This window comes from Pristis pectinata, chromosome 2 (genome assembly GCF_009764475.1).
Source record: "Pristis pectinata isolate sPriPec2 chromosome 2, sPriPec2.1.pri, whole genome shotgun sequence".
Classification (NCBI taxonomy): Eukaryota; Metazoa; Chordata; class Chondrichthyes; order Rhinopristiformes; family Pristidae; genus Pristis; species Pristis pectinata.
In genome coordinates this window covers 26679796-26704238 of record NC_067406.1, presented here as the reverse complement: position 1 = coordinate 26704238, position 24443 = coordinate 26679796, and the positions used below count along the sequence as shown (strand labels likewise).

The following is a 24443-nucleotide window of genomic DNA, read 5'->3' as shown; positions in this document are numbered from 1 at the left end:
CCCCTCAGCCTCCACTGCTCCAGAGAAAACAACCCCAGTTTGTCCAACCTCACCTTATAAAACGCACCCTCTAATCTAGGCAATATCATGGTAAACCTCTTCTGCACCCTCTCCACAGCCTCCACATCCTTCCTATAATGGGGCTGACCGGAATTGAATGCAATACTCTGATGCGGCCTAATCAGAGATTTATAATGCTGCAACATAACTTCCTGATTCTTGAACTCAATGCCTTGACAATAAAGGCAAACATGCCATAAGCCTTCCGTACCACCCTATCAACTTGTGCAGCCACTTTCAGGGAGCTATGGATTTGGACCCTACATGACTATTTCTTGTAAAACTGGAAATCATGATTAAAGTTGAAGGTGTGGGGATTGGAAGAGTAAACTCATGGGATTAACTGCAATAATCCAAGAATTATCCATTCAGGTTTTAGACTTTAAAATACACATCCATGTGACTCCTGGACAACATGTGGTATTGTTGGTGCCCTGAAATCTCCTCCTGCAGTTTTTAATAGTTTGCTGGTATGCCACACTTGTTCTTGCTATTGGTGACAAATGTGCACACTGAGAATAACTCATGACTCAACTCACTTTTGCAGCTGGGTTATTTTTAGATGCGTGTTTTACGTAAGTGTACAATGAAAAGTAATTAGCAAACAGAAAAGCAACTGTTGCACTAAGTGACAACATAGACTTAAAATAGTGCAGAAAACACATTCTTGAAAAAATTATCTTTATTCATTCTTAGAGATATTTACATGTTTACCCTTAATATCCCAATAAATCAAGAATAATGAGGAATATATATGCTTTTAAAAATAAAACACCGAAGTTTTATTTCCATCTCACGTTTTGAGTCACATTAATGTGGTCTTTATAAAATGCACATTGGAATTCTGTATTATGCATGAATTACAGTTTTGTGCAAAACATTCATTCCTGTCACTAATTTTAAATATAAATTTTGTTATACAGTGCATTATCAAGATTTTTAATTCTTTCAGTTTTAAAGTAATAGTATTCCTTTTGCAGGCCTACATTCATAATAAAATATAGCAAAACTATTTTGAGGCCTCATTTAGGTAGATCTCCTGAGCTGGCAACCACTTTCTTTTGTAAATCAAATTCATCTTAAAGGCCACCATCTTCATTAAAAGAAACAAATTAGTTTTTCATTTCTTGCAAAGCAAAATTATGACATGGTCATTTCAATTGCATTAAGATTTATTTTGTCACTTGCTTGCACAACTCTTATGGATTTTCTACCCATGATAACAATGTCCTAACTTAACTGAGGCCCAACATGATAGCAGTAAGGCACAACAATGGGTATAAATTCCTTCTCCAAATATTGTGAGCTCATCGGGTATACCTCATACCTATTTGGAGGTTCCTGTTTCATGTGTCTCTGGCTCATGATTATATTAGTCTGAAGCAAGTAAAAGTGATTCAGAATCCTCACAGTTAAAGAAGAAACTTGGAAAGTACAGAATGGTTTAATTATCAAAAAAGCATTTGGGCTATTATTGATTCTTGTGTACAGAAAATTTCTACATTGCCAAAATATTCATAATAGTTTTTAATAGCCCATTGTGTTTATGATCAGTAAATCACCAATTCCATGACTTCAATTCACTCTAAAACTGCAGGATGTTAGTGTTTTATTGATATTAAAAACATTTTTTATTCACTTGGGAAGTGCTTTGAGCTTTGCATTAATTGCTCTCTTCTCCCTTTGAGATGCATGTGGTAAACTAAATTGTACCACCAGTGATGATAGCTCTTAAAATATTTCTTCATATTTCTTAAAAGTGATCTTATGAGTGAAAAGATAACAAAAAGACCATTCAGTTAATTAACCAGAATTATTTCACCAATCTTTACAAAAAGTAGAATTTTAACTTCATATATGTATCTTTATGCATTTATTTTAACTCATTTCTCTCTTTTTTCTTATCTTTCTTTTGATGTGTCTAATCAAAAGGAATAACGATGGCCTCAATCATGTGTTACTTTGTTCCTTGCGTTAAAAATAGACAGTGAGTGCCAGCAAGCTTTGAAAGCATAGGATCTAAAGCAACCAAGTTAATGTTTATTATTCTCTTACATCAATAAGTATGTTTCAGTAAGGGCATTAAAAGTAAATGCCAAAACTATTTTGCCTTCCCTGCTATTTAGGGTCATTGAGGTTTATTATAGCACCCATAGTATATGTATGAGGTTAACTAACTCAGCACATACCAGAACATAAAACTTTCCTAACCTTCATGACAATTTATACGTTTACCCAATGAATTGTCTATTTAACATTTTAACTACTTGGAGGGTGTAACATGCTCATTGACTGTATTTCACTTTGAACTTGATTTGATTTACCCCTTCAACTGTATTTACAGATATTGTGTTCTCAGTACATTATCTTTAGAACAATAGATATTTAGTTGATAGCTCTTTGAACCTATGGGGGTAACATATTTCTACAAGTTCATTTTAGTTTCTTTTTTTTCTGGCTATCTCCTACCATAATTTATAGTTTCAAGAGCTTTTCTAATTTCCTTTGAAAAATAAATTGTTGGACAGTAGCACTGCATTGTTGTCCAAATAGATTTATTACCTGACTAAAAGATTGAAATTCCTGTGGTGTTTGAATGAAGTCAAACACCAGTTGTGTTTTTGCAATTTAGCTAATCAACAACATTAACGCAGTACCTCAAGACTTTATTTAAGGGTAACTTTTTGAAACATTGATTGAAATGCAAAAGAAAACTGCATAATCTGCAATAGAGCAGAAAATGCTGGAAATGCCCAGCAGGTTGGGCAGCAACTGTGAAACAAACATTTTAAACATCCTATGGCATGGTACACAGTAGATCTGATGTTATGGAGCTTTATAAGGAAGAGTAACATGCAACATACTGTTCTACTGCTGACTGCAACTGTGCCCTTTTAACAACACATAATTTAATTTTTAAATATACACACCTCTGGTAAGTCAGAGAGTTATTTTTATTTGGCAAGGGAACTGTGTTAATTTGAAACATACCTGAAGTTTTAGGACATATATCAGATACATCTTTTCCTTTTTTCCCCAGTTTGTTTGCCTCTGGACTAAAGTGTGACATTGGCAGTGTATGAGAAACAAAATGTGGACTCTGGTAGTATTGGTCATCGTAAGTCCAATGAATGTGGTTTTAGTTATAAGGGCAAACATGTTATGTCATGTTTTGGCCTAATGCTTTTAATTCCATTTAAAATATAATCATTATTAAGCAAGTGACAGTCAGATTGTTCAGAAACAGGCATCTGAACCAAGGCCAGTCAAAGATTTATCACTTCATCCATACAAAAGCCACAATGGCATGGACTTCTTCCTCTACTTTATTTGATAATTTCTTTTTGTTTAATGGTCCATGAACATTCTGACTCCTGTAGTAGTAATGTGTTCGATATTGATGGAAAAGCTTGAATGTACTGTATATCAGAAGACCAGCTGTGTCTTTTTCCCAAAAACTGGCTACAAAAGGCTTTTCAAAGTAAACAAAAAATGGCCCGGAATAAATTTGTCTGTGGGAAGTGTGAAAGAGAAATATAAAATCGGTGTGAAATGACAGTATGCATCATTTCCTGCTTAGGCAGATGTTAGAATACTATTGGACATAGATATTAGGATAACATATAATTGATGTTCACAGTGGAAGATCACAATGGAACAATGGATTTGGTTCTTTTACTGGTGTCTTTGAGGCATCACTCACAGAGAAAAAACAGATATGTCACTAACTAATTTTCATCCACCATCTGACACAATAAGTCACATCAGAATAATTCAGTATGACATGTATTGAGTGATGCAATTTTATCCTTAGCTTAAATAAAAATATAGCATATAAAAACATAATGATTCCTTAATTAAACATGCTTTATGTCAGTAACTGAAATGTATTTTCCACTGTATGCTGTTATATTATGTAGCTTTTATCTAAAATAACCATTTGGTTTCATAAACTTCTGATTCTGTTTTTCAGTGTTGTGCTTAGGGGGAAAATATTAAAATAATTCAGATCAATTAACAACATTAGTTGCTCAAACAAATGCTGATGGAGATCTCTTGGGCCCATGCTAATATAGCAGATTCTTTGCAATTCAGCAGCTTGGACAGAAATTATGCAACATAAGAAATTTTACCAATGAATCATCCAGACAAAGTTTCATAATGCCTAGCATTTACCCTTATACTAATTTTTATTATTTAAAGTTCAATAGAAGTTGCCTGATAGCATAGCATCTCCAAACTATGATATTTTCATTTATTCTTTAGGGCAAAGGCAATTAACAGTAGTGCATAAGGCAAAAGCTAATAATAACTGCAAGATTTTTTTCTTTCTAGTTCCTTGCTTATGACTGCAGGCAACTGTATTCACTTAATAGACAAATGTCCCAGTCTTGTTTTGGTATTTCACTGCCTTATCACTGCTGCAGTGGTAACAATATCTAAAGTGTCAGCTGGAAATGAGTAATTAATAAAAGTGTAAACTTGAGGCAGTGAGAGATGTGAAGCATCAATGTGCTTTGTCATGACTGTTGAGTAGTTTATGGATCCACTTCTTGAATTCACAGTGTTAGTTGTCATCCTCTGGAGAGCAACTGACAGAAGATTAAACACCCACTCCTTCCCAGATTAAAAGAGGAAGGGAAATCAATGAGACAAATGTTGAATGCCATACTCAGAAGCCAAGATTAAAGGAGCTATTCAGAGAGAGGCCTTCAGTTGTTCCCTTGGCATCCAGCAGTACATGGTGATAAGGAAGAGTGATTAAGTAGAAAAATATATATAGATATCCCCCTCTAAGTAAATCTGAGTGATCATACGTCATGATTTCCTGGGTTTTAATGGTATGACTTGAGCCACCTAGAGAAATACAAAACTATAAGAGGGAATCAGCAAGGCCTTGTGGGTGAGAAATTGTGGTGTATATATCTCCTGGAGTTCTTCTGAAAAGGCAACGGGCCATGAAGATGGTGGGTTTTGTTTAGGTGTGTTTTAAATAAAGTGCTACATGAGATTGTTTCACAGGTAAAAAGCACATTTTGAGAGAAGTGCATCTGATTGCAAATTAGCTGACGCAGAGGAACTAAGACATGCATGTGCATGGAACTGGTTTATTGAAGTAGAATATAGCCAATATGATTCTTTTGGATTAGTGCTAACATTGTTGATGTTTATAATGTTGTTTATATGACATGCAGCTGGGTGCATAAACAAACTTGTTCATCTTTGCATGTGATTCCAAAGTACAAGAGGTTATAAACAATAGGGAACAGATAGATCAAGTACAGAAGGACAGGATAAATTGTGAATCTAGGTCGACCAGTAGCAAACATCATTCAACATGGACAAATGCAAAGTCATGCAATTGGGAAGGGATAATAGAAGTAGTAAAATGGTCATATTCAACAGGGTACAAGACAGACAAGTAAATGTAGACAGTTTGCTGAAGTCATCAAATAATGTGCAAACAAAGAAACAATAGAATATTGGTTGTCTAGCCAAAGGAATGGAGCACAAATCTCAGGAAGTGATTTGAAATTTGTAATGAACTGTGTCAGACTTTTCCTATGGTACTGTATCAAATCTGGGTCTCCATTTCATGAGAAAAATGTCATTTTTGAAGACACTAAAATGTGGAGGAAGTGCAGAAAAGGATAATTATATTTCTAGATGGGATTAAGTATTTAAATTATGTAGAGAAAATGGGAATGTTTGAGCTGGAGAAGGAATTGAAGTAATCTTACAGAAGTAATCAAACCTGATCAATAAATTCAAAATAGTTCCAAATTCTACAAGAAGGTATATCCTTACATTTAGAAATGTGAGGTTGTAAAACCAATTAGATGTAACCACTCAGAAAATGGTGAAAGAATCTAATATTTGCCCTCCTAAATAAGGGAAACATTTTTTCAACTGTTTTGTTTAGGTATATACATAGACCTACCCCAAACACATACAGAAGCATTTCCCATAGCTGGTCTTCTACTGACTCAACTTTGAGCCTCATTGTTTGGAACTTTGGGAATAGAACAGAAGTCGGCTTTCTAAACCTTTAATTATAAATGTAGCTTTTCAGACTCAATATTGAATTCCACAACTTATGATAATTTGCTTTCTCTGTCTGCATCAGAACTGGCTTTTTCTGGTGTATAACACACTACTTTTTAAGTCATCCATCTGTGATATTGGTTCAGTTTTTCTCTCTCCATCAGCACAATCTGAATCACTGGACATTTCACATAGTCCTGCATTTCACAACTTCCACATCTCTTTGCTTGTTTTTTTTCACTTTCCTACTGCCTTTCTTTCATAATTTTCATTCCTTTTCTCCCTCTCGAACTGCAGCCTATTAACACATTGACTGGATGACCTATGCAACCTATTTCCATGGTAACCATGGTCTCACCGTATCAGAGATATTCCCTTGGTTATATGCATCCCTTCCCCAACCTCTCTGCAACTTAAAGCCTACTTGTTTTCTCTCTCCTCCAATTCTTATAATGCTTCTTTGACTCTGTTTCTCTTTCCACAGATGCTGCTTAACCAGCATATTCTGTTTTTATTTCAGATTTCCAACATCTGCAGTTTTTTTTTATTGTAATCTGACCCTTCGCTTTTGGTCCAGCATTGAGCTCCCTCAACTCCTCCTTGCTGCACAATCCTCAAATTCTTCAACCGTATCCAAGCATCAATCGAACTTTGCTTTGAATTTAATCAATAATTGAGCAACTAAACCATGAATTCCAAAGATGTGCCCTTCAAAGCTGAATCCTTATTCTGAGTCATGACCCCTACTTCTAATATCCCCAGCCAGAGGATACGTCCTCACAATATCTACCCTGTCAAGTTCTCTCAGAATCTTATACATTTAAATTAGATCATCCTTATTCTTCCCACCTGTAAGGAATAAAGGCTTAGTTGCATTAATTCCTTCTCCTACCACAATTCTCACCATCCCAGGAATCAGTTGGCACAACCTTTGTTGCATTGCCTCTCAGGCAAGGAAACCAAAACTTACAGTGCAATGTCACCAAGCTGCTATGTAATTACAGTAACACTTTTTTTACTCTTATATTTCAATCCTTCTAAAACAAAGGCTACATGCCATTTGTTATCCTCATTGTTACCTAATATTACATGATTTCCATACTTTGTTGATATTACAGGTCTCTGTATTAACTTTTCCAACCACTCATCATATTCTTACCAAAGTGGATAATGTCACATTTCTTCACATAATATTCCATCTACCACATTTTTGCCCACTCACAAAACACATCTATATCCTCTCCAGCTCTTTGTGCTCTCCTCACAGCTTACTTTACCACCTAATTTTGTATCAGTATCAATCCTGATCCATGGTCCTCTCACTTGCTTCATTAATAGAGACTTTAGATAACTGAGGTCCAAGCATTGATTCTGGAAGTTCCCAATATTTTTTGCAGCATGCCAACCTGAATATGAATTGCTTATTCCTACTTTCTAATTTCTGTGCATTGGTCAATATTCAGTCTATGCTAATAAATCCAACCAATCAGCAAAACAAAGGACTGCAGACTCTGGAATCTAGAAGAAAAACACGATGTTGCTGAAGGAACTCAGCAGGCCAGGCAGCATCCATGTAGAAGTCCTGAAGAAGGGTCCTGACCCGAAACGTTGACTGCCTGCTTTTCTCCACAGATGCTGCCTGGCCTGTTGAATTCCTCCAGCAACAACGTGATTTTCAAATCCGACCAATCACTTGTGCCCTAATTTTGTGTAATTACCTCTTGTGATGCACTTTATGATGTGCTTTTTTGGAAATCTAAATACATCACATCATTTTTATTTACCCTTCTCATTATAATCTGGGGAGAAAAATTCTAGATTTATCAAAGGTGATTTCCCTTTCATAAGTCTCTATTATATTATCTGTCATTTGGAAAATGCTGGAATCCATTGATAAGGAGGTAATAACAGGACATTTAGAAACTCATAACATGATCAAGCAGAGTTTTAAAGAGGGTAAATTGTTTTTGACAAATTTGCTGGAGTTCTTTGGGGATGTAGCAAACAGACTGGATAAAGAGGAACCACCAGATATATTGTGTTTGGATTTTCAGAAGGCATCTAATATGGTGCCACACAAAAGATAATTGTAGAAGGTAAGATTACCTGTAGTTAGGCATGGATAGGTGACTGGCTAACTAACAGGAAACAGAGATTTGAGACAAATGGATCACTTTCAGACTGGCAATTGGTAATTATTGAGGTGCCAGAGATTAGAGTGAGGCCTCAACTATTTACGATCTAAATTAATGACTTGTATGAAGGCACTGAGTGCACTGTTGCCAAATTTGCTGAGATACAAAGATAGCTGAGTTACCAAGTTGTGATGAGGACACATACAAAGGTCAAGTGAGTGAGGAAGAAGCTGGCGGATGGAGTATAATGTGGGAACATGTGAGGCTGTTTACTTTGGTAGACAGAATGAAAAAGTAATTTTTTATTTAAGTGAGTGAGACTACAAGACGTTAAGGTATATTGGAATCTGGGAATCCTAGTGCACGAAACACAAACGGTTGATAAGCAGTTACTGAAAGCAATTGGGAATGTTAATGTAATGCTGGTTTATCTTGCAAGTGGTATAGAGTATAAACGTGGAGAAATTGTAATGTGACTTTGAAGACTCCCACATGGACTACTGCGTATTGTTTTGGTCTCCATGTTTAAAGAAGGATATACTTGCATCAGAGGCAGTTCAGAGAAATGAAACTAGTTTGATTTGTGTGATGAAGGGATCAACATATGAAGAGAAGTTGAGCAGGTTGGACCTATATTCATTAGAGTTTAGAATGAGAGGTGATTTTATTGAAATCTAAGATTCTGAAGAGGATTGACAGGTGAATGCTGAGAGGAAGTTTTCCCTAGTGGGGTTGTCTAGTTTCAGAATAAAGGTTCACCCATTGAGACAACAATGCGGGACTCTCTTAGGGAGTCATAAATTTTTGAAATTCTCCTCTCCAGAGAGCTCTGGGGGTGGAGTTATTGAATGCATTTATGGTGGAGACTGACAGATATTTGACTACAAGCACAATGTGGAGAGAATGGGAAGGTGATGGTGAGCTCAGGATTGGATCAACCATAATCTTATGTAATGATAGAGCAGGCTTAAGCGACAAATTGGCCTACTCTTACTTCTGTTTCTTATGCCCTTGTGTTCAATCAGTAGGTCCTGTTCTAAATCTCAGGAACTCTAGAAGATCAAAACCAGCATGTGCACAATTTCTGCGTTTTTTTTTTAAGTCTACAGAATAGGCTTCAGGTCTAGGTATTTATCAGATTTTGGTCTATTTATTTCTTCCATTTTTCACATTCTGATTAGAATCATCCTCTCACCAGACACTTGGTTCTCATATACTTCTGAAATGATATCCATGCTTTCTGCCTTGAAAATACAAACAAAGTATTTATTTAATTAGTCTGTCATTTCCTAAGTCCCCGCTATAGTTTCTCCTAATCTGTCAGGGACCCACAATTATTTTGGCTAATCTTTTCCTATTTATGAACCTGTAGACATTTTCACAATTTCGGTTTGAGTCTCTTGTCTCCAATATTTTATCTTTTGTCGATCTATTCCTTGGCCATCCTTTGCTGAATTATAAAATCTTTCCAATCATCAGGCTTAGAGATTTTGGCAACATTATGTGGCTATTCCATTAACTTAAAAGTTTTTAAACTTCCCAGGCTCAGTTGGATCATTTTCCTCAAAGGGTTTTTAATTCCCTAAGAGAATTATGTTTATTGTAAATTAAGATTTTCTGAAAAATGTTTGATATTGTTTAATTAGCAGAGTATCTATTAATTTAATTTCACCGTCTCCTTGCTAAATTGCCTCTTATACCTATGTAGTTGGCTTTGTTCCAATTTAAGATGCTGGTTGTAAACTTAACTATACACTCTGAAAAAATGGTCACACTTAAAGAACATTAGAACATACCAAATAGGAGCAGGAGTAGGCCATCTGGCCCATCATTCTTGTTCCGCCATTCAGTTAGATCATGGCTGATCTAGTCATGGACTCAGCTCCACCTACCTGCCTTTTCCCCATAATCCTTAATTTACCAAACATTCCTCTAATGCATTATTATTAATTAACCTTGCCTGAAGGCATAATACTAAAATGGTCTGTTTCAATTTGCATCCTTGACATATTGATCTATAAATTTATCACCAATGCATTTCATGAACTCATCTTGATCCTTATTAATGTAAATTTTATTTGTCCAATTTAAGTGAAGATTGAATTATCCCATGTATTACTTCCCAAGCACCTCTGATGTTATTAGTTATACTCTTCCCAGCACTATAGCCAAGGTCATTTTCAAACTGAGAGCTTCAGTGTGTTGAAAGCCCAATGCCGCTTCATTGCCAAATGATTATTTGGACCATCCTGGAGAAATTTATTCAAGAGATTTATCCAGGACATGATTGTACTAGAGAAACAACGTGATTTCAAAGGAGAGGGTGCAGAGAAAATTCATTGGGATGTTGCCTTGGATGGAGCATTTCATTTATGAGGAGAGACCGAATAGACTGGGTTTGTTTTCCTTGAAGTGAGGGACGAACCTCATAAAGATATATAGAACTGTGAGGTGCATAGATCGGGAAGACGGTAGGAAAATCAGAAAGAACTACAAATGTTGGAAATCTGAAATAAAAGCAGAAAATGCCAGAAATACTCAGCAGGTCAGGCAGCATCTTTGGAAAGAAAAACAGTTAATAGTTCAGAACTGTAAGGTTTGACCCTTTCTGAGGAAAGGTCTTTGATCTGAAACATTAACTGTTTGTCTTCCCACAAATGCTGCTTGATCTGCTGAGTTTTTCCAGCATTTTCTGTAGATAGTAGGAAACTTTTGCCCATAGCAGAAGTGTCTAAAACTAGAGGGCATACGTTTAAGATAAGGTGTAAAGGGGATCTGAAGAAGATTTTTTTCAATCAGAGGGAATCTGGAATGTACTGCCTGAGGAGGTGAAGGAGGCAGGTACTTTTAACAAGTATCTAGATGAGCACTTCAATAGCTTATAAGACTACAGATCACATGTTAGTAAATAGGGTTAGTATAGGTGGCTACTTGAAGGGCATGGACATGGTGGGCTAAAGGGTCTGTTTCTGTCCTGCATGACTCTAATAACTAAGGACCCAATGCTGAATGACTTATGAGACGTTGTAATACAGCAATCTGCCATAAAGTAATGCATTTATCTGGCAACCCAGAATGATCCTTGGAAAACAGAGGCTCACTTAAGTGCCCTATTGCTGCTTTGATTGAGTTTGTGTAACTCTGGGGGTTCAGAAGAGAGAACTGGGGCTATCCTGGTCCTTATGACTCAGTGCCCTAGATAAGGTCCAGCAATATATCCATCTCATTTTTAACACTCTCATTGTTCCCTGAAGGTATTGATTCATTGCTGCATTGAACACGTTATTTTCCAATTTCATCTAAATGACTGGGGAGCCAAGAATATTATTGCAAACAATTTTTTTTAGCATTTGCTGAGGAGTGTTCACTTTGTTTTTAATATCAGCTAAAATGCCTCAATATATCCTTTGCTCTAATATACCTCTGTTGCTAAGGGTAATGGATTTATTCACAATCTTCAGTGGTTTTGCACTGGTATTAAAATAATATTGATCTGCAAGTGTTCATAAATTAACCTGCAGCAAACATTGTATTTAAATCAGACTGCAAATCCTTTTGATATGTTTTCAGCAGTTCAGCATATTAAATATTAAAAAAAAATCCAAAGGCAGAATCCTTTGTCTGCTCAGATCCATGTTTAATTCAGGGCAACCAATCTCAACTCAACTCATCTCTGAGAGGGAGCAAGTCCAACCTTGTGTCATTTCACATTAAGTGACATTCTGATTGGTCACAAAATGTGCAGCTGCAGGCAATGGGAAATAATCACCTTGGTGCAAGATAGAGGATTTTCTGAGCTTGCAAACAAGGGGTATTATTTGAGCAGAATGGGGGGAGTTTCACTTAGCCTTTGGTCTGCATTATATTTGATAAGGGAAATGCTTAATAAAGGCAGAATTGAGAAGTCTTTCATTTCGCTGCAATAATTACTCAGCTTAAGAAATAAGCAAACTCTCTTAAAAAAAACATAAATCAGTCCACCTTTGAAAAGACAGCAATAAGATTTTCACACCAATAGGTGGTGTAACAGTCCAGAATTCCGAAATGTCATCATATGTACTAGCATATAGTGGGTTGGATTTTGACTCTTGGTTGGGCAGTTGACTGCTTAATTGGGCCTCCCTTAGATACTGTCATTATATGTCTGACAGGGTACTGAAGCAAAACAGGTGTTTTTTGGTACTCTACCAGCTATCAGTCCAATGACGGATACGTAGGGATGTGGAGATCCAGTCATGGAAGTGGAGAGTCTGGGATGGCAGCAACCTACATTGTGCACATGAAGTATCTCCTGGCTCTGCAAAAATATCTCTTTACATTTAGAGAAGAAGTTCTTATTCTGTTCCATCAGATTTTATTGAGGCTAGCATCTGCAGTGAATATCATGCTTAGTTAAAATCCCGTCAGGAAGTTTTGATAAAGGGGAAGTAACTCAATGATTACAATTAATTCACTTGTGATATTCTATGGGCAGGCAGGAATGGAAACTGAAGACATTCAGGTGGCTCTTGACAAGAAATGGAGCAGACATGAAATATTCGCTTTGGAAATTCCACATACAAACTCAGAACAACATAGCAAAAAGCTACAACTGGACAGAACAAATGAACAAGGCATCAAGTATAGAAAAAATTAATTCAAATTTTAAAAATAGAGAAATGACACAATGACCATGTTATTGCCCCTAATTCATTAATATGAACCAAAAGCTTAACTAGTATGTACATGCATCACTTAAAGTTATTGGTTTTTCAGGCAGAGTAATTATAAAACCATCAGCACATGGTGACAAGATCATTGTCTGGGAATACACAAAAAATGCAAGCTTTCGTGTTTGTATAATCATCACAAGTTTAACAGGCCATCAGTGTTTACTACAGCTACCTTCCAAATGGGTGAAGCAGTGATCCTGGGTCGGAATGGATCAAACCCCCAACATCCCCAGGAACTAATCTGCCAGGTTAATTTCCATTAGGTTATTCAGCTTGTTTTGTTGAGACACCATCTTTATGAACTGAAACCCCAATGCAATAACTCCAAAAAATATCCAGCAAAACTGTATTCTACCACCTCTCTTTTTCATTGACTTCTGCCTGGACTATTTCATTGGTATGTTCTGGCATGCAAGTGCCATTTAAATCATTCAATTTGCTATCGGCTAGCTCTTCTTGTTTCCCACAAAGCTTCAAGGCTCTGGATATGAAGACATCAAAATCAAATTGTGAGCCTCCTCCATTCGATATTTCTGAAGATGCCAAAGTGTGCGGGGATGAAGGTTGACTTCTTTCCTGAATATTTGGCAGCGAGCTGGAACAATCAATTTTCAAAGGACTCCCATTCTTATAGTCTGAGACTTTCAAAAGGAGATCAGATTTTCCTTCATCCAGTGAAACAGCCACACATGAAGCAGTTGCTGTTCTTTTCCGGTGAGATAAATCCAGAATGAGCTTGGGTTCGGAGTAATGATGGGGCTTGTTGTCCCTCCACAGTAGTCTATCCAGGTAAGAGGGTGATCCGATTTTATAATCGCATGATCGTCCATAGTCCATTTCACACATTCGATCCATTGATGTGTGAGACTGCTCCAGGAGTCTCTCAGAGCTGCTCTGTGAGTACTTACGTGGGTCAATCTGCACATCCTCTGCAACAGCTTTGGACATAGCACGTGGATCTCGCTGCACTTCATCCAAGTCTCCATATTTGTCCCGGAGCCATTCCAAGTCAGAAGAGAAGCTATCATGATATCTGCAACAAAAATGTTAATTATGATTATGTTAAAGAGAAGCAACAGAGATAATATCCCTGTATTAATTCAAAAATCTGCCATGTTTTACAATGGTGGGGTGCAACTTTTACTGTTTGTTGGAAATGCTTACAGATCCATTCTTTAGATAATTTGCTTTAATTGGGTGTCCCCTCATCAACTAATGAACACAGAAGTTTCTATGTTTCCATCAAAGTTGCTGAGACCATGAGAAGCCATTTGTTTAAGAAAGTACCTAGGCTTTGTTGGTGTCTCCACTACTAGTTGGCTGTGATAAGAAATTCAGAGTTAAAGATAGAAACTTGTATTTATATAGCATCTTTAACATAGCACAATATCTCAAGGCACGTTATTAAAACAAATACACATAGAATTCATGCTGCAATGCCACCACTCTGTGGTATTATTAAAATAAAAAAGTGAAGATGCTGGAACTCTGAAATAAAAATAGAAAATGCTGGAAACACTCAGCAGGTCAGGCAGCATCTATGGAAAAAGAAACAGAGTTAATGTTTCAGGTCTGAAACCTTTCATCACAACTGAGAAAGCAAGAAAACAAGTTGCTTTAATTCTCTATCCCACTCTCACTCTAACCTACCTGTCTGTGACTCAATATCCAACTCTAATAATTTGCTCTTTATTTCTGTCTGTATTAATACAGACCATTTCTGCCAGTGATCCATCTGTGATTTTGGCTGTTCTTCTCTCTCCCTCTCACTTCTCACTTTTACTGACCACTGGTGTGTAGGTAGAGACAGGGACCTATGTGGTTGTGAAGGGCTTCAGAGCCTTAGCCTAGTTTTGTTCTCATCCACAATTTTTTCTAACAAAGATCACTGTATCACAATCAGGAGCTTTTCTTGTTTTTCCTTCCCCTTTGTCCAAGGTCACATACCATAGCTTTCTGTCCCCTGTTAAGGTCAGTTAACTTGTCACAGATGACACATTAAGCTTGAGGCTTCATTGGTCTATATGGGTCAGCATCAAACCAGTCAGTGCATACAGTAATAACTTCTGTTATTCATTTTATTTTGCTCTCTAAAAATCCTAATCATCCACTTGCATGTACTAATCAATTTAAATAAGGAACATAGCAGGCATTTCAGTTCAAATTAGCAACTTCAAATTAAAGTCCTGACAAAGAGTCACTGTCCTGAAAAGTCAACTCTGTTTCTCTCTCCACAGATGCTGCCTGACCTGGGTATCTCCAGCATTCTCTATTTTTAATTCAAATTAGGATTGTATATCACTGGGGGAAGCTTCCTTTTGATTTTTCAAATTTATTATGTCTTCCTTGCAAAAAATATTCACTTCTAGGATGCATCCTGAAAATGCATCCTGCTCACTTGTTGCACTGCTATTTGTAACTGTGCATTTTCTGCATTATAGATCACAAAGCAAGAGCAAGTGGATATCTGTTTCCTTCATTACAAAGGTAATGACAACCCATGGTCATTCCAAAAGGGTTAGCCTTTTTATACCTTTATCCACCTACAAATGGATCCTGACGTATGTAACATCTGCTATGTAGACATACATAAATATGTCAGCTGCCTCAATAATCTATGCTCTTGTGAGTACTAAAAAAATCTTTCAACAGAAGTACTTATGCATTCATTTAAAACACGATCCAGAGAAGAAAGGAATTTGAGTACAAACAATCTTAACTTGTATTTATAAAACCTTGGCTGTGAAACTTGTAACTAGCTCCCTCAGAGTGTCTCACTCCCTAATCATATGATGATTTATCGAATGATAGAGTTGTACAGCAGGGAAATGGGCCCTTCAGCCCACCATGTCCTTGCCAACCTTTCTACCCATCTACACTAATCCCATTTGCCCACATTAGGTCCTTATCCTTCTGCACCTTTCCCATTTAAATACCTGTCTAAATATTTCTTAAATGTAGTGATTGTATCTGACTCCATCCCCTCCTCTGGCAGCGAGTTCCAGATATCAATCACTCTCTGCGTAAGAAACTTTCCCCTCAAATCCCCTTTAAAACTCATTCCTCTGCTCATCAACATTCCTAAGCACCCTACCATTTATGACGCATGTCCAACCCCTATGTGACTTCCCAAAACGCATCACTTAACATTTGTCAGAACTAAATTCCATCTGTCAATGCTCTGCCCAACTTTCCAGCTGATCTATATCCTCCTGTAGCTTAGACAACCTTCTTCACTACTCACCACACCATCAACTGTCATGATATCCACAGACCTACTAATCATACCTCCTACATTCACATCCAAGTCATTAATATCTATCACAAGCAACAAGGGTTCCAGCACCGATCCCCGAGGTACACTGGTCACAGACTTCCAATCAGAAAAGCAATCTTCCACCACCACTCTCTACCTCCTCTCACTAAGAAAATGCCACAACATCTCTAGACATGATTTCTCCCTTACTTCTGCACCATGGCATCTGGGGTCTCCCACAGGTTTATACTTGGTCCCTTTTTCTTTGACAAAATTCTGCTCCCTTCATTCTATTCAGGACCAGGTATCACTTGTCAGTGCTCCATCCCTGCCTGTTATCTGCCCCTACCTGCAAATCTCAAATTTAAAATTGCCTCCTTTCTCTTCTCCTAAAATGCTCTTTTTAAAATCAACTTTTTTACTGAACTGCTGATCACCCACTTTAATCTTTAAACTATCCTTTTGATCCTTATTTTTCAATATGAAAGACCAATGCAAATTATTGTTGATGATCAAAATTACTAATGACTTAAAATGTGTTTTGCTCCCTGGATGTTTTGAAGTCGTAGTATTTGAATTTCCTTTCCAGATAAAATAGTATTATAAAAATATTCATGCATTATTCAGTAATTGAATATGCACCAAATGTGTGGATAGTATATAATAGATGTAATATTGGTTGGTAGCACTTTAAGAATTGTAGCATGTGACCAATTCTTCTCTACATCGATGATACACTGTTTCATTGTGGTGGCTGCAGGTGGACATAATTGTCTTAGTGATGTTGTGGAGAAGTGGTCTGAGGCTCAGCTCAGATTAAATATGATGTCAAGTTTAGAAATAGTCATGTTCTGTCTCAGCCACTTGCTGAGGGAAGGATGGATTGGAAGGCAGGAAATGAACGTGGTAGGGAGTGAAGACCGTAATCTTGGTCTTTTCGTTATTCAGCTGGAAGAAGTTTGCACCCATCCTGTATTGGGGGAAGATGGCGTGATCAACCCAATCAAAGACAGGTTGAAAAGGACAAGGAGGGCTAGTTTATCTTTGTCACACATAGGATGTTATTAATGATCATGTCACTTGAGGACAGAGAACCGTTAACAATAACAGCTAATGTTGGGACCAGAGAAGGGTAATCAGCATAGATGAAAGGGTAAAGGGAAGAGGTGGGTCTCCTTTGCAAGGTGAATTAACAGAGGACACAAAAAAAGGAGATGGAGAAAGGGAAAGATATGAATTCAGTGGCCTGGTGTGTCAGGGAAAGGGACAGAAATGTAAGAGGTCACAGCTTCAGTGGTCCGAGTTGATATAATAAATAAGTCCGTAAGTTGTAGATGGGATTGAGGGTAGAGGACAAATGGGTTTGTGAAGATGATTTGCAGAAGAGAAATAAAGCTCGATGTTATTTTTGCATTCTGAATTGCGCTGCTTTGGTAGAGAAATTGTGTCTGAAGATCCCGGACGATTAAATACTATTTAATCTTTCCCCCCCTAAGGGTGCTGTGGTGCATTGTTGGAGGCAGTATAAGACGATGAGGCAGCACAATTCCTTTCTGTCCTGAGAACAATAAATTGCGAGCTTGTATCCATCATTAGTACAGAGAGCTAATTAGTCATTTCTACTCTGCTGATTTGATGGGGCAACACTTTCCCTTAGGGGAAAGATGGTGTTTCAAGGCCACTTGTGTTGCTCAGTTAAAGTCATACAGATTGATAAAATACCACAGAGCAGAAATGGAATAAAAGTGCATATCACAGCAGATTAAAATACTAGGGAAATATTTGTATAAGATAGAATGGCTCTTCCAGTATAAAATATTTCCTGGAATGATTAGGGACAGTTTGTTTTTTTTCTGGAAACTGTGGCCAGATGTTAACTTGTTGCCTGGGAAAGCTTGCACTACAGCTGATACGGCAGATGTCAAAATGTGACTATCTCAGTTTTATTTTGCCCAGGGTGTTACAATCAATTAATATTTCTGCAGTTTGTGCATTGTGTTTACATCCCTTGTGAGACTGTTGACATAATTGCATATATCTGTGTATTGAGGTGGAAATGTGTTTATAACCATTTAATCCTGGTCTTTATTTCCAAAAAAAAAAGAAACAAGTTGTTGCACCACAGGCAGTTACAATTATCAAGAAATTATGGTGCTCTGCTGTATAAGACAAGGTATCTTCTGAGATAACTTGTGGCAACATTGTCATTCAATTGCGACTTCAGCAAAGACAAGTTATAATGGCTTCCACTAACAGCTGGGCAAAACTATTACAATGCAGCATTTGATCTCTCATTTACCCTTGCTGGTCACCTCATCTCATCAAATATAGTGAAAAATCTAATCTCCCTTTCAAAAAAATCTTCAGTTCTAAAGGTTTGAATGTATGAAATTGACTGTCAACTGGCTCATCAAGCTTGCCTCATTGTCATGATGACTGGAGCATTATGGTTGAACACCTTTTTCCTCCCTCTTTCCCCTCATTCCTCACTCCACAACCTCATTCTGTAGGTACTAATCAGCTTGCTAAGAAGTCCGTTAATACTTAAAAGTATCTGTGAAGGGCATAGTGGCTGGGCATGAATTTGTCTTCATCAAATGGCCTTATATGGTGTTTCCAGTAGGATTTATGGATGGTAATTAGTCAGAAAATATGTAATTCATTTATATTTTCTCCTGCTTAGGACCTCATCTGAGTCCAGATGCGGGGTCTTGACCCGAAACGTTGACTCTCCATTTCCCTCCATAGATGCTGCCTGACTGAGTTCCTCCAGCACTTTTTGTGTTGCTCCAGATTCCAGCATCTGCAGTCCCCTGCATCTCCTCTGAGTATATTGAGTCTGATTGGACTGATAATTCGGCATAGACTGGGGGTTGAATCTGAGAGTTTTTAAGACCCCCAAGATCTGCCCTACACCAAGATATACCCCACTGTGCCGATGGAATGTATTTTTAATAGCATTGCTGATCCAGCCAGCAATGAGCTCAGAGCTTCCCATCCTCTGTTTCCCTTCCCCCTGGTTTCCCTTTCTGCCTGTGGGTCACCCAGTCTCGAAATGCTAATTCCTTCGAAGACCAAGAATTGTTTATGAAGAGAGTTAAGGATGTAAATACATGCCCTATCTTTCAACAATAATATATCCATTATAAGGAAAGAAAAGCCTCTTATCAGATTCATTTACTATTAAATTTTGCTTAACATAATTCATATTAATCTTTATACCTCTCCCAGTTGGACATCTGGCTCTGACTCGCTTCCATCAGCAGTATGTCATCTATCTCATCTTCTATTCTGAAAGGATGCTGAGATACTGGTTCGTCCTGTGGGCAGGAGTAAGGGCTCATAAAGAGATGTGCCAAGCCTTCTTCAGCAGTTAAGCGATCCATCGAGTTAAATGTCAAGATCTTTTCCAGGAAATCAATGGCTGTTTCAAGCAGATAATATCTGTTACTTTTACAAACACTGTATTTGGTTATCCCAACACAAATTCTCTCCCGTAACTGCTACACTGATAAAAATGACAAACAGGACTTATTTGAAACATGTGCAAGTGATGTTGCTCAGTACTTGAATATACATTGGTTGCATAAAAAGGCTTGAAGTAATGCTTTTGTTCCTCAGTTGAGAAACTCTGTCATGAATTTTGTATGATTTCTTTCGATATGTGGATCCTTATACTGCAAACATGACTTTTTTCAAGAACAGTAAACAAAGGAAAATGTATGCATTAATATAACTCACATTTATATAGAAGCTTTCTTGCATTCAGGACAACTAATAGACTAGTTCTAAAGGGTAGCCACTGTTATTACGCAACAGAAGTGATAATCATTTTGCTCACAGCAATTTTCTACTAACAGCAGTGAGATGTTGAACAACTAATCTGGTTTTGGTTCAGGCTGGGATACCAGGATTCCTGGGCTCATCAAGTCCAATAGGATCTTTTATACTCAGCTCAGGAGGAAGGCAGAGGATCAATTTAACCTCTTAGCCGAAAGATAATGCCTCCAACAAATTAGCACCACCTCAGTAAAATGTTAACCCAAGTTATGTACTGGAACTTCTCAAGAGGTGATCTTTCCACAGATGCTGCCTGACCTGTGGAGTGTTTACAGCACTTTTTGTTTTTATTATGTACAGGAACCTTGGACATAGAACAATGAACAGTACAGCACAGGCCCTCTGACCCACAATATCTGTGCTGACCATGGTGTCAATTTAAACTAATCCCATCTGCGTGCACATGGTCTATATCCCTCCATTTCCTGCTTGTTCATGCGTCTATCTAAATGCCTCTTAAATGTTGCTATCATATCTGCCTCATAAATCTCCTTTAAATTTTCCTCCTCTCACACTAAAGCTATGCCCCTAGTAATTGACATTTCCACCCTGGGAAAAAGACTCTGACTACCCTACTTATGCCTCTCATCACTTTATATACTTCTATCAGGTCATCCCTCAGCCTCCGACACTGTACAGAAAACAATCCAAGTCTGTCCAACCTCTCCTTATAGCTAATACTCTCTAATCCAGACAACATCCTGGTGAATGTTTCCTGCACACTCTCCAAAGCCTCCACATCCTCCCCATAATGCAGTGATTGCACATATTGGACAGGCAATTGAATAATTATACTTCAAACTTAGAGGCAAAATTGCTACCATGGAGCTAAACAGTTCACTATAGAGTCAATGCACCAGTTACAGGCACATAGTGTTTCACCATGAAGAACAATATTCCTTTGCCATCCACCTTTGAACCTGACGTCTCAGCCTTTTACTTTCTTTGGGAGTCAGCCCCAGCTGCTTCACTCCTCACCCCAGTGTTCATCGCCATTGTCATGATGCCTGAGTGAACAGAGAGCAGTGGAATTCCTGCTCTCATGTCCATCCTGTCACTCTTAACCATTCGGTGACCAGGACCTACCCGACTGCTTGCAGCAGTGGTTCCTGTTCAGGATTGTCATTTGAAGATTGCCCACCATGGTGGCACGTTGAGCAGATTAATTTGCACTTCTTGCATGAGTTCTGAAACGATATGCAGTTACTGTGCACCATTTTCACACAGTCCACTTGTAAAAACTCTCCCCTGAAACCCTGATTAAATCTGCACCCACACCATTTTAGTGTGCAATACAATGTGACACAATTTCTAGTCGAGTATGCCACTATTTATCCTAAAATAATTTGCAATCTTGGAAACTTTTGTCTAGATGACCATCAACTTTCAGAGCAATTTATAAAAGGGCTTGATTTCTTAAGTCCTCTTCACTCTAGTGAATCTAGAATGTGCACCTTTTCAATTGCATTTATATTCTTCTGTAAATATAGTACTCAAAGGACAATAGTCAAACAGCAATCAAATTAGGATACATTTCAAATTAACTTCCTTACTCTTGTCACTCGTTACAAAGCTAATGATTCCAGTTAAAACAAAGAATACTTATACTAGGCAGGTCAGAGAAATTGAGTGTTTCCATTGACAGTCCAGTAGATGTATCTAATTAGATCTATTTAATTATTAACTGAACTAAGTTCCACTGTTGCTGTCATGGGATTTGAAGATAGTCTCTGGCTTGTTGGTCTATGCCTTTGGATTGCTGGTCCAATAACATAACTAAGTTAATTCAAAATTGCTAAATCACCAGTGTACGCTGTAAGGCTGTGAGTTAAAATCCTAAAGTGGGAATATGCTGGGTATTTTCTTTTGGACAATACATAAAATCAAGATTCCATTCGTACTTAGTCAGGTGTGACAGGTTCTATACAGGTCCACCCTAGGTTACAAACGCCCGACTTACGAACAGCCTGTACTTAGGAAAGAGCATTTGGGAGACCGGTGGGATGGATGAGGATGGATTTGCCGGCTGTGGTGGGGCTGTAGGCATCTTCTGCCCGGTGGGAGCAGGGCATTTCTGCACGCCTTCTCTCTCCACTCTCTCCCCGCCCCCGAGCTGAGCAGAGCTGGGAGCACCGAGCAGACTCACTCGCTTGCTCACTGAGTCAGTGAGGCTAGCCGGCAGCTGCTTTTTCTGTGCCTGCTCCCTCTCCCATCACAGCTGTTTCTGTGATCCTCTCCCACACACTGGTTTTGTTTATTTCTGACTAATGAACAGTTCAGTTTACAAACAGTTCTCAGGAACAGAACCCTGTCATAACCTGGGGACTGCCCGTAACAAAACCAGAAAATGCTGGAAACACTCAGCAGGTCAGGCCACATCTTTATTATTAGTCACATGTACGTCAAAACAAACAGTGAAATGCATCTTTTGCGTAGAGTCTTCTGGGGGGGGCGGCCCACAAGTGTCACCATGCTTCCGGCGCCAACATAGCATGCTCACACCTTCCCAGCCTGTACGTCTTTGGAATGTGGGAGGAAACCGGAGCACCCGGAGGAAACCCATGCGACACGGGGAGAACGTACAAACTTCTTACAGACAGCGGCTGGAATTGAACTTGGGTCGCTGGCGCTGTAAAGCGTTATGCTAACCACTACACTACCGTGTCTGCCCACGTGTCTGTGGGAAGAGAAACAGAGTTAATGTCTCAGGTTGGAGACCCTTCATTAGAACCCATCATGAGAGATTCTATGGCAGCATTGGAAGAAGATTATCAATATTAGCCCCTCAATCAATGCCAAAACAGAAAAACTGGTAATTTACTTTCATGAATTATCTTACTGGTAAATAAACTAATAATCATACAGGATGATATTCAGTACCTTTCAGAATATGTAAGAAATGTCATCTCAAGTGAAGACATTTAGGAAGGCAAATGACATGTTGGCTTTCATTCTAAGAAGATGTGAGTAAAGGACTAAAGATGTCATACTGCACTTACATGGGGCCCTCGCTAAGACTGCACCTGGAGTATTGTGTACAATCTTAGTGTCCTTATGCAAAAATGAATGTGCTTACCTTCGAGGGAGTGCAGCAATAATTCAGTAGACTGGTTCCAAGGATGATGGGTTTGTTGTATGAGGAGATAATAAGTGGACTAGACCTATTTGTCTAGAGTTATGAAGGACGGGAGGAGATCTTACTGAAACATAAAATTCTTATAGATCATGGTAGGCTTGATGTAGGGAGGGTGTTCCTCCTGGATGAGGAATCTAGAACCAGGGGTCACTGTCAAAAAAAAAGGCCAATTTGCACTTAGTGGATAAGTTTCTTCATGCAGAGGGTGGATCCTTGGAATTCTCTACCGCAGAGGACTGGGGAGACTTGGTCATTGAGTTAATTCAAAACAGAAATCAGTAGATTATTGGATATTAAGGGAATTGAACAAAATGGAAGCAGTGGAGGAACATGGCATTGAGGTGGAAGATTAACTGTGATCTTGATGAATGACAGGACAGGCTCGAGGGGACAAATGGCCTACTCCTGCTTCTATTTCTTCTGTTCTTAAACCACAGGTAAATTACTTTTAAAGACATGCAATATTATGAACTTGTTATTTATCACCAATCCTTCACACTTGCCGGGTCCAAGTCCTGGAAAACACTACCTAACAATACTGCAGAAGTATCTTTACCACATGGATTGTGGCAGTTTCAGAAGACACCTTATCATCTTTTCTTCAAGGTAATTAGGAATGAGCATTAAATGCTGGCCTTGTCAGAGATTATCATGTCTGACTCAAATTTGAAATTCGGTCCACTATGGTGGTGTCATCTGCAAACTTGTAGATGGAAATGGAGCAGAATTTGGCCACGCGGTCATGAGTGTATGGGGAGTAGAGTAGGGGGCTGAGGACACAGCCTTGTTGGGCACCAGTGTTGAAGATAATCATGGCGGAGGTGTTGCTATCTATCCTTACTGACTGTGGTCTGTTGGTCAGGAAGTCAAGGATCCAGTCTAAACATCTAGTAATCTCTGTCTTGAATATAATCAGTGACCGAGCCTCCATGGTCCCTTTGAATAGAGAATTCTAAGATTCACCACCATCTGGGTGACGAAATTTCTTCTCATCTCACTCCTGAATGGCCGACCCTTGATTTTGAGACTGTGACCCATCCTGGGCAACACCATTCCTGCAACTACTCTTCAAGCCCCATGAGAACTGTGTATATTTCAATGAGACTTTTCATTCTTATCAGCTGTAGAGGGAGTAGGCCCAATCTGATTAATTTCTTCTTGTAGCGGTTAGCGTAACACTATAACAGAGCCAGTGACCCGGGTTCAATTCTGGCCACTGTCGGTAAGGAGTTTGTTATGTTCTCCCCACATCTGCGTGG

General features: G+C 38.4%; 1 protein-coding gene across 6 annotated transcripts in view; it reads right to left on the bottom strand.

The window, feature by feature from the left end:
• Window positions 1-794: 794 nt before the first annotated feature.
• Window positions 795-24443, bottom strand: part of LOC127567353 (mitogen-activated protein kinase 4-like) — an 84438-nt gene continuing 60789 nt past the window's right edge. For 4 of the 6 annotated variants that reach the window (XM_052010150.1, XM_052010148.1, XM_052010151.1 and 1 more), the window contains 2 exons: window positions 19431-19632; window positions 795-13985 (listed from right to left, as the gene is read on the bottom strand). In XM_052010150.1, coding sequence (XP_051866110.1) covers window positions 13304-13985; window positions 19431-19632 — 884 coding nt within the window. In that variant the 3' untranslated portion in view covers window positions 795-13303. Of the gene's footprint in view, window positions 13986-19430; window positions 19633-21673; window positions 22726-24443 lie in introns of those variants that run through there. The other 2 variants (XM_052010152.1, XM_052010154.1) reach the window with 2 other exon arrangements.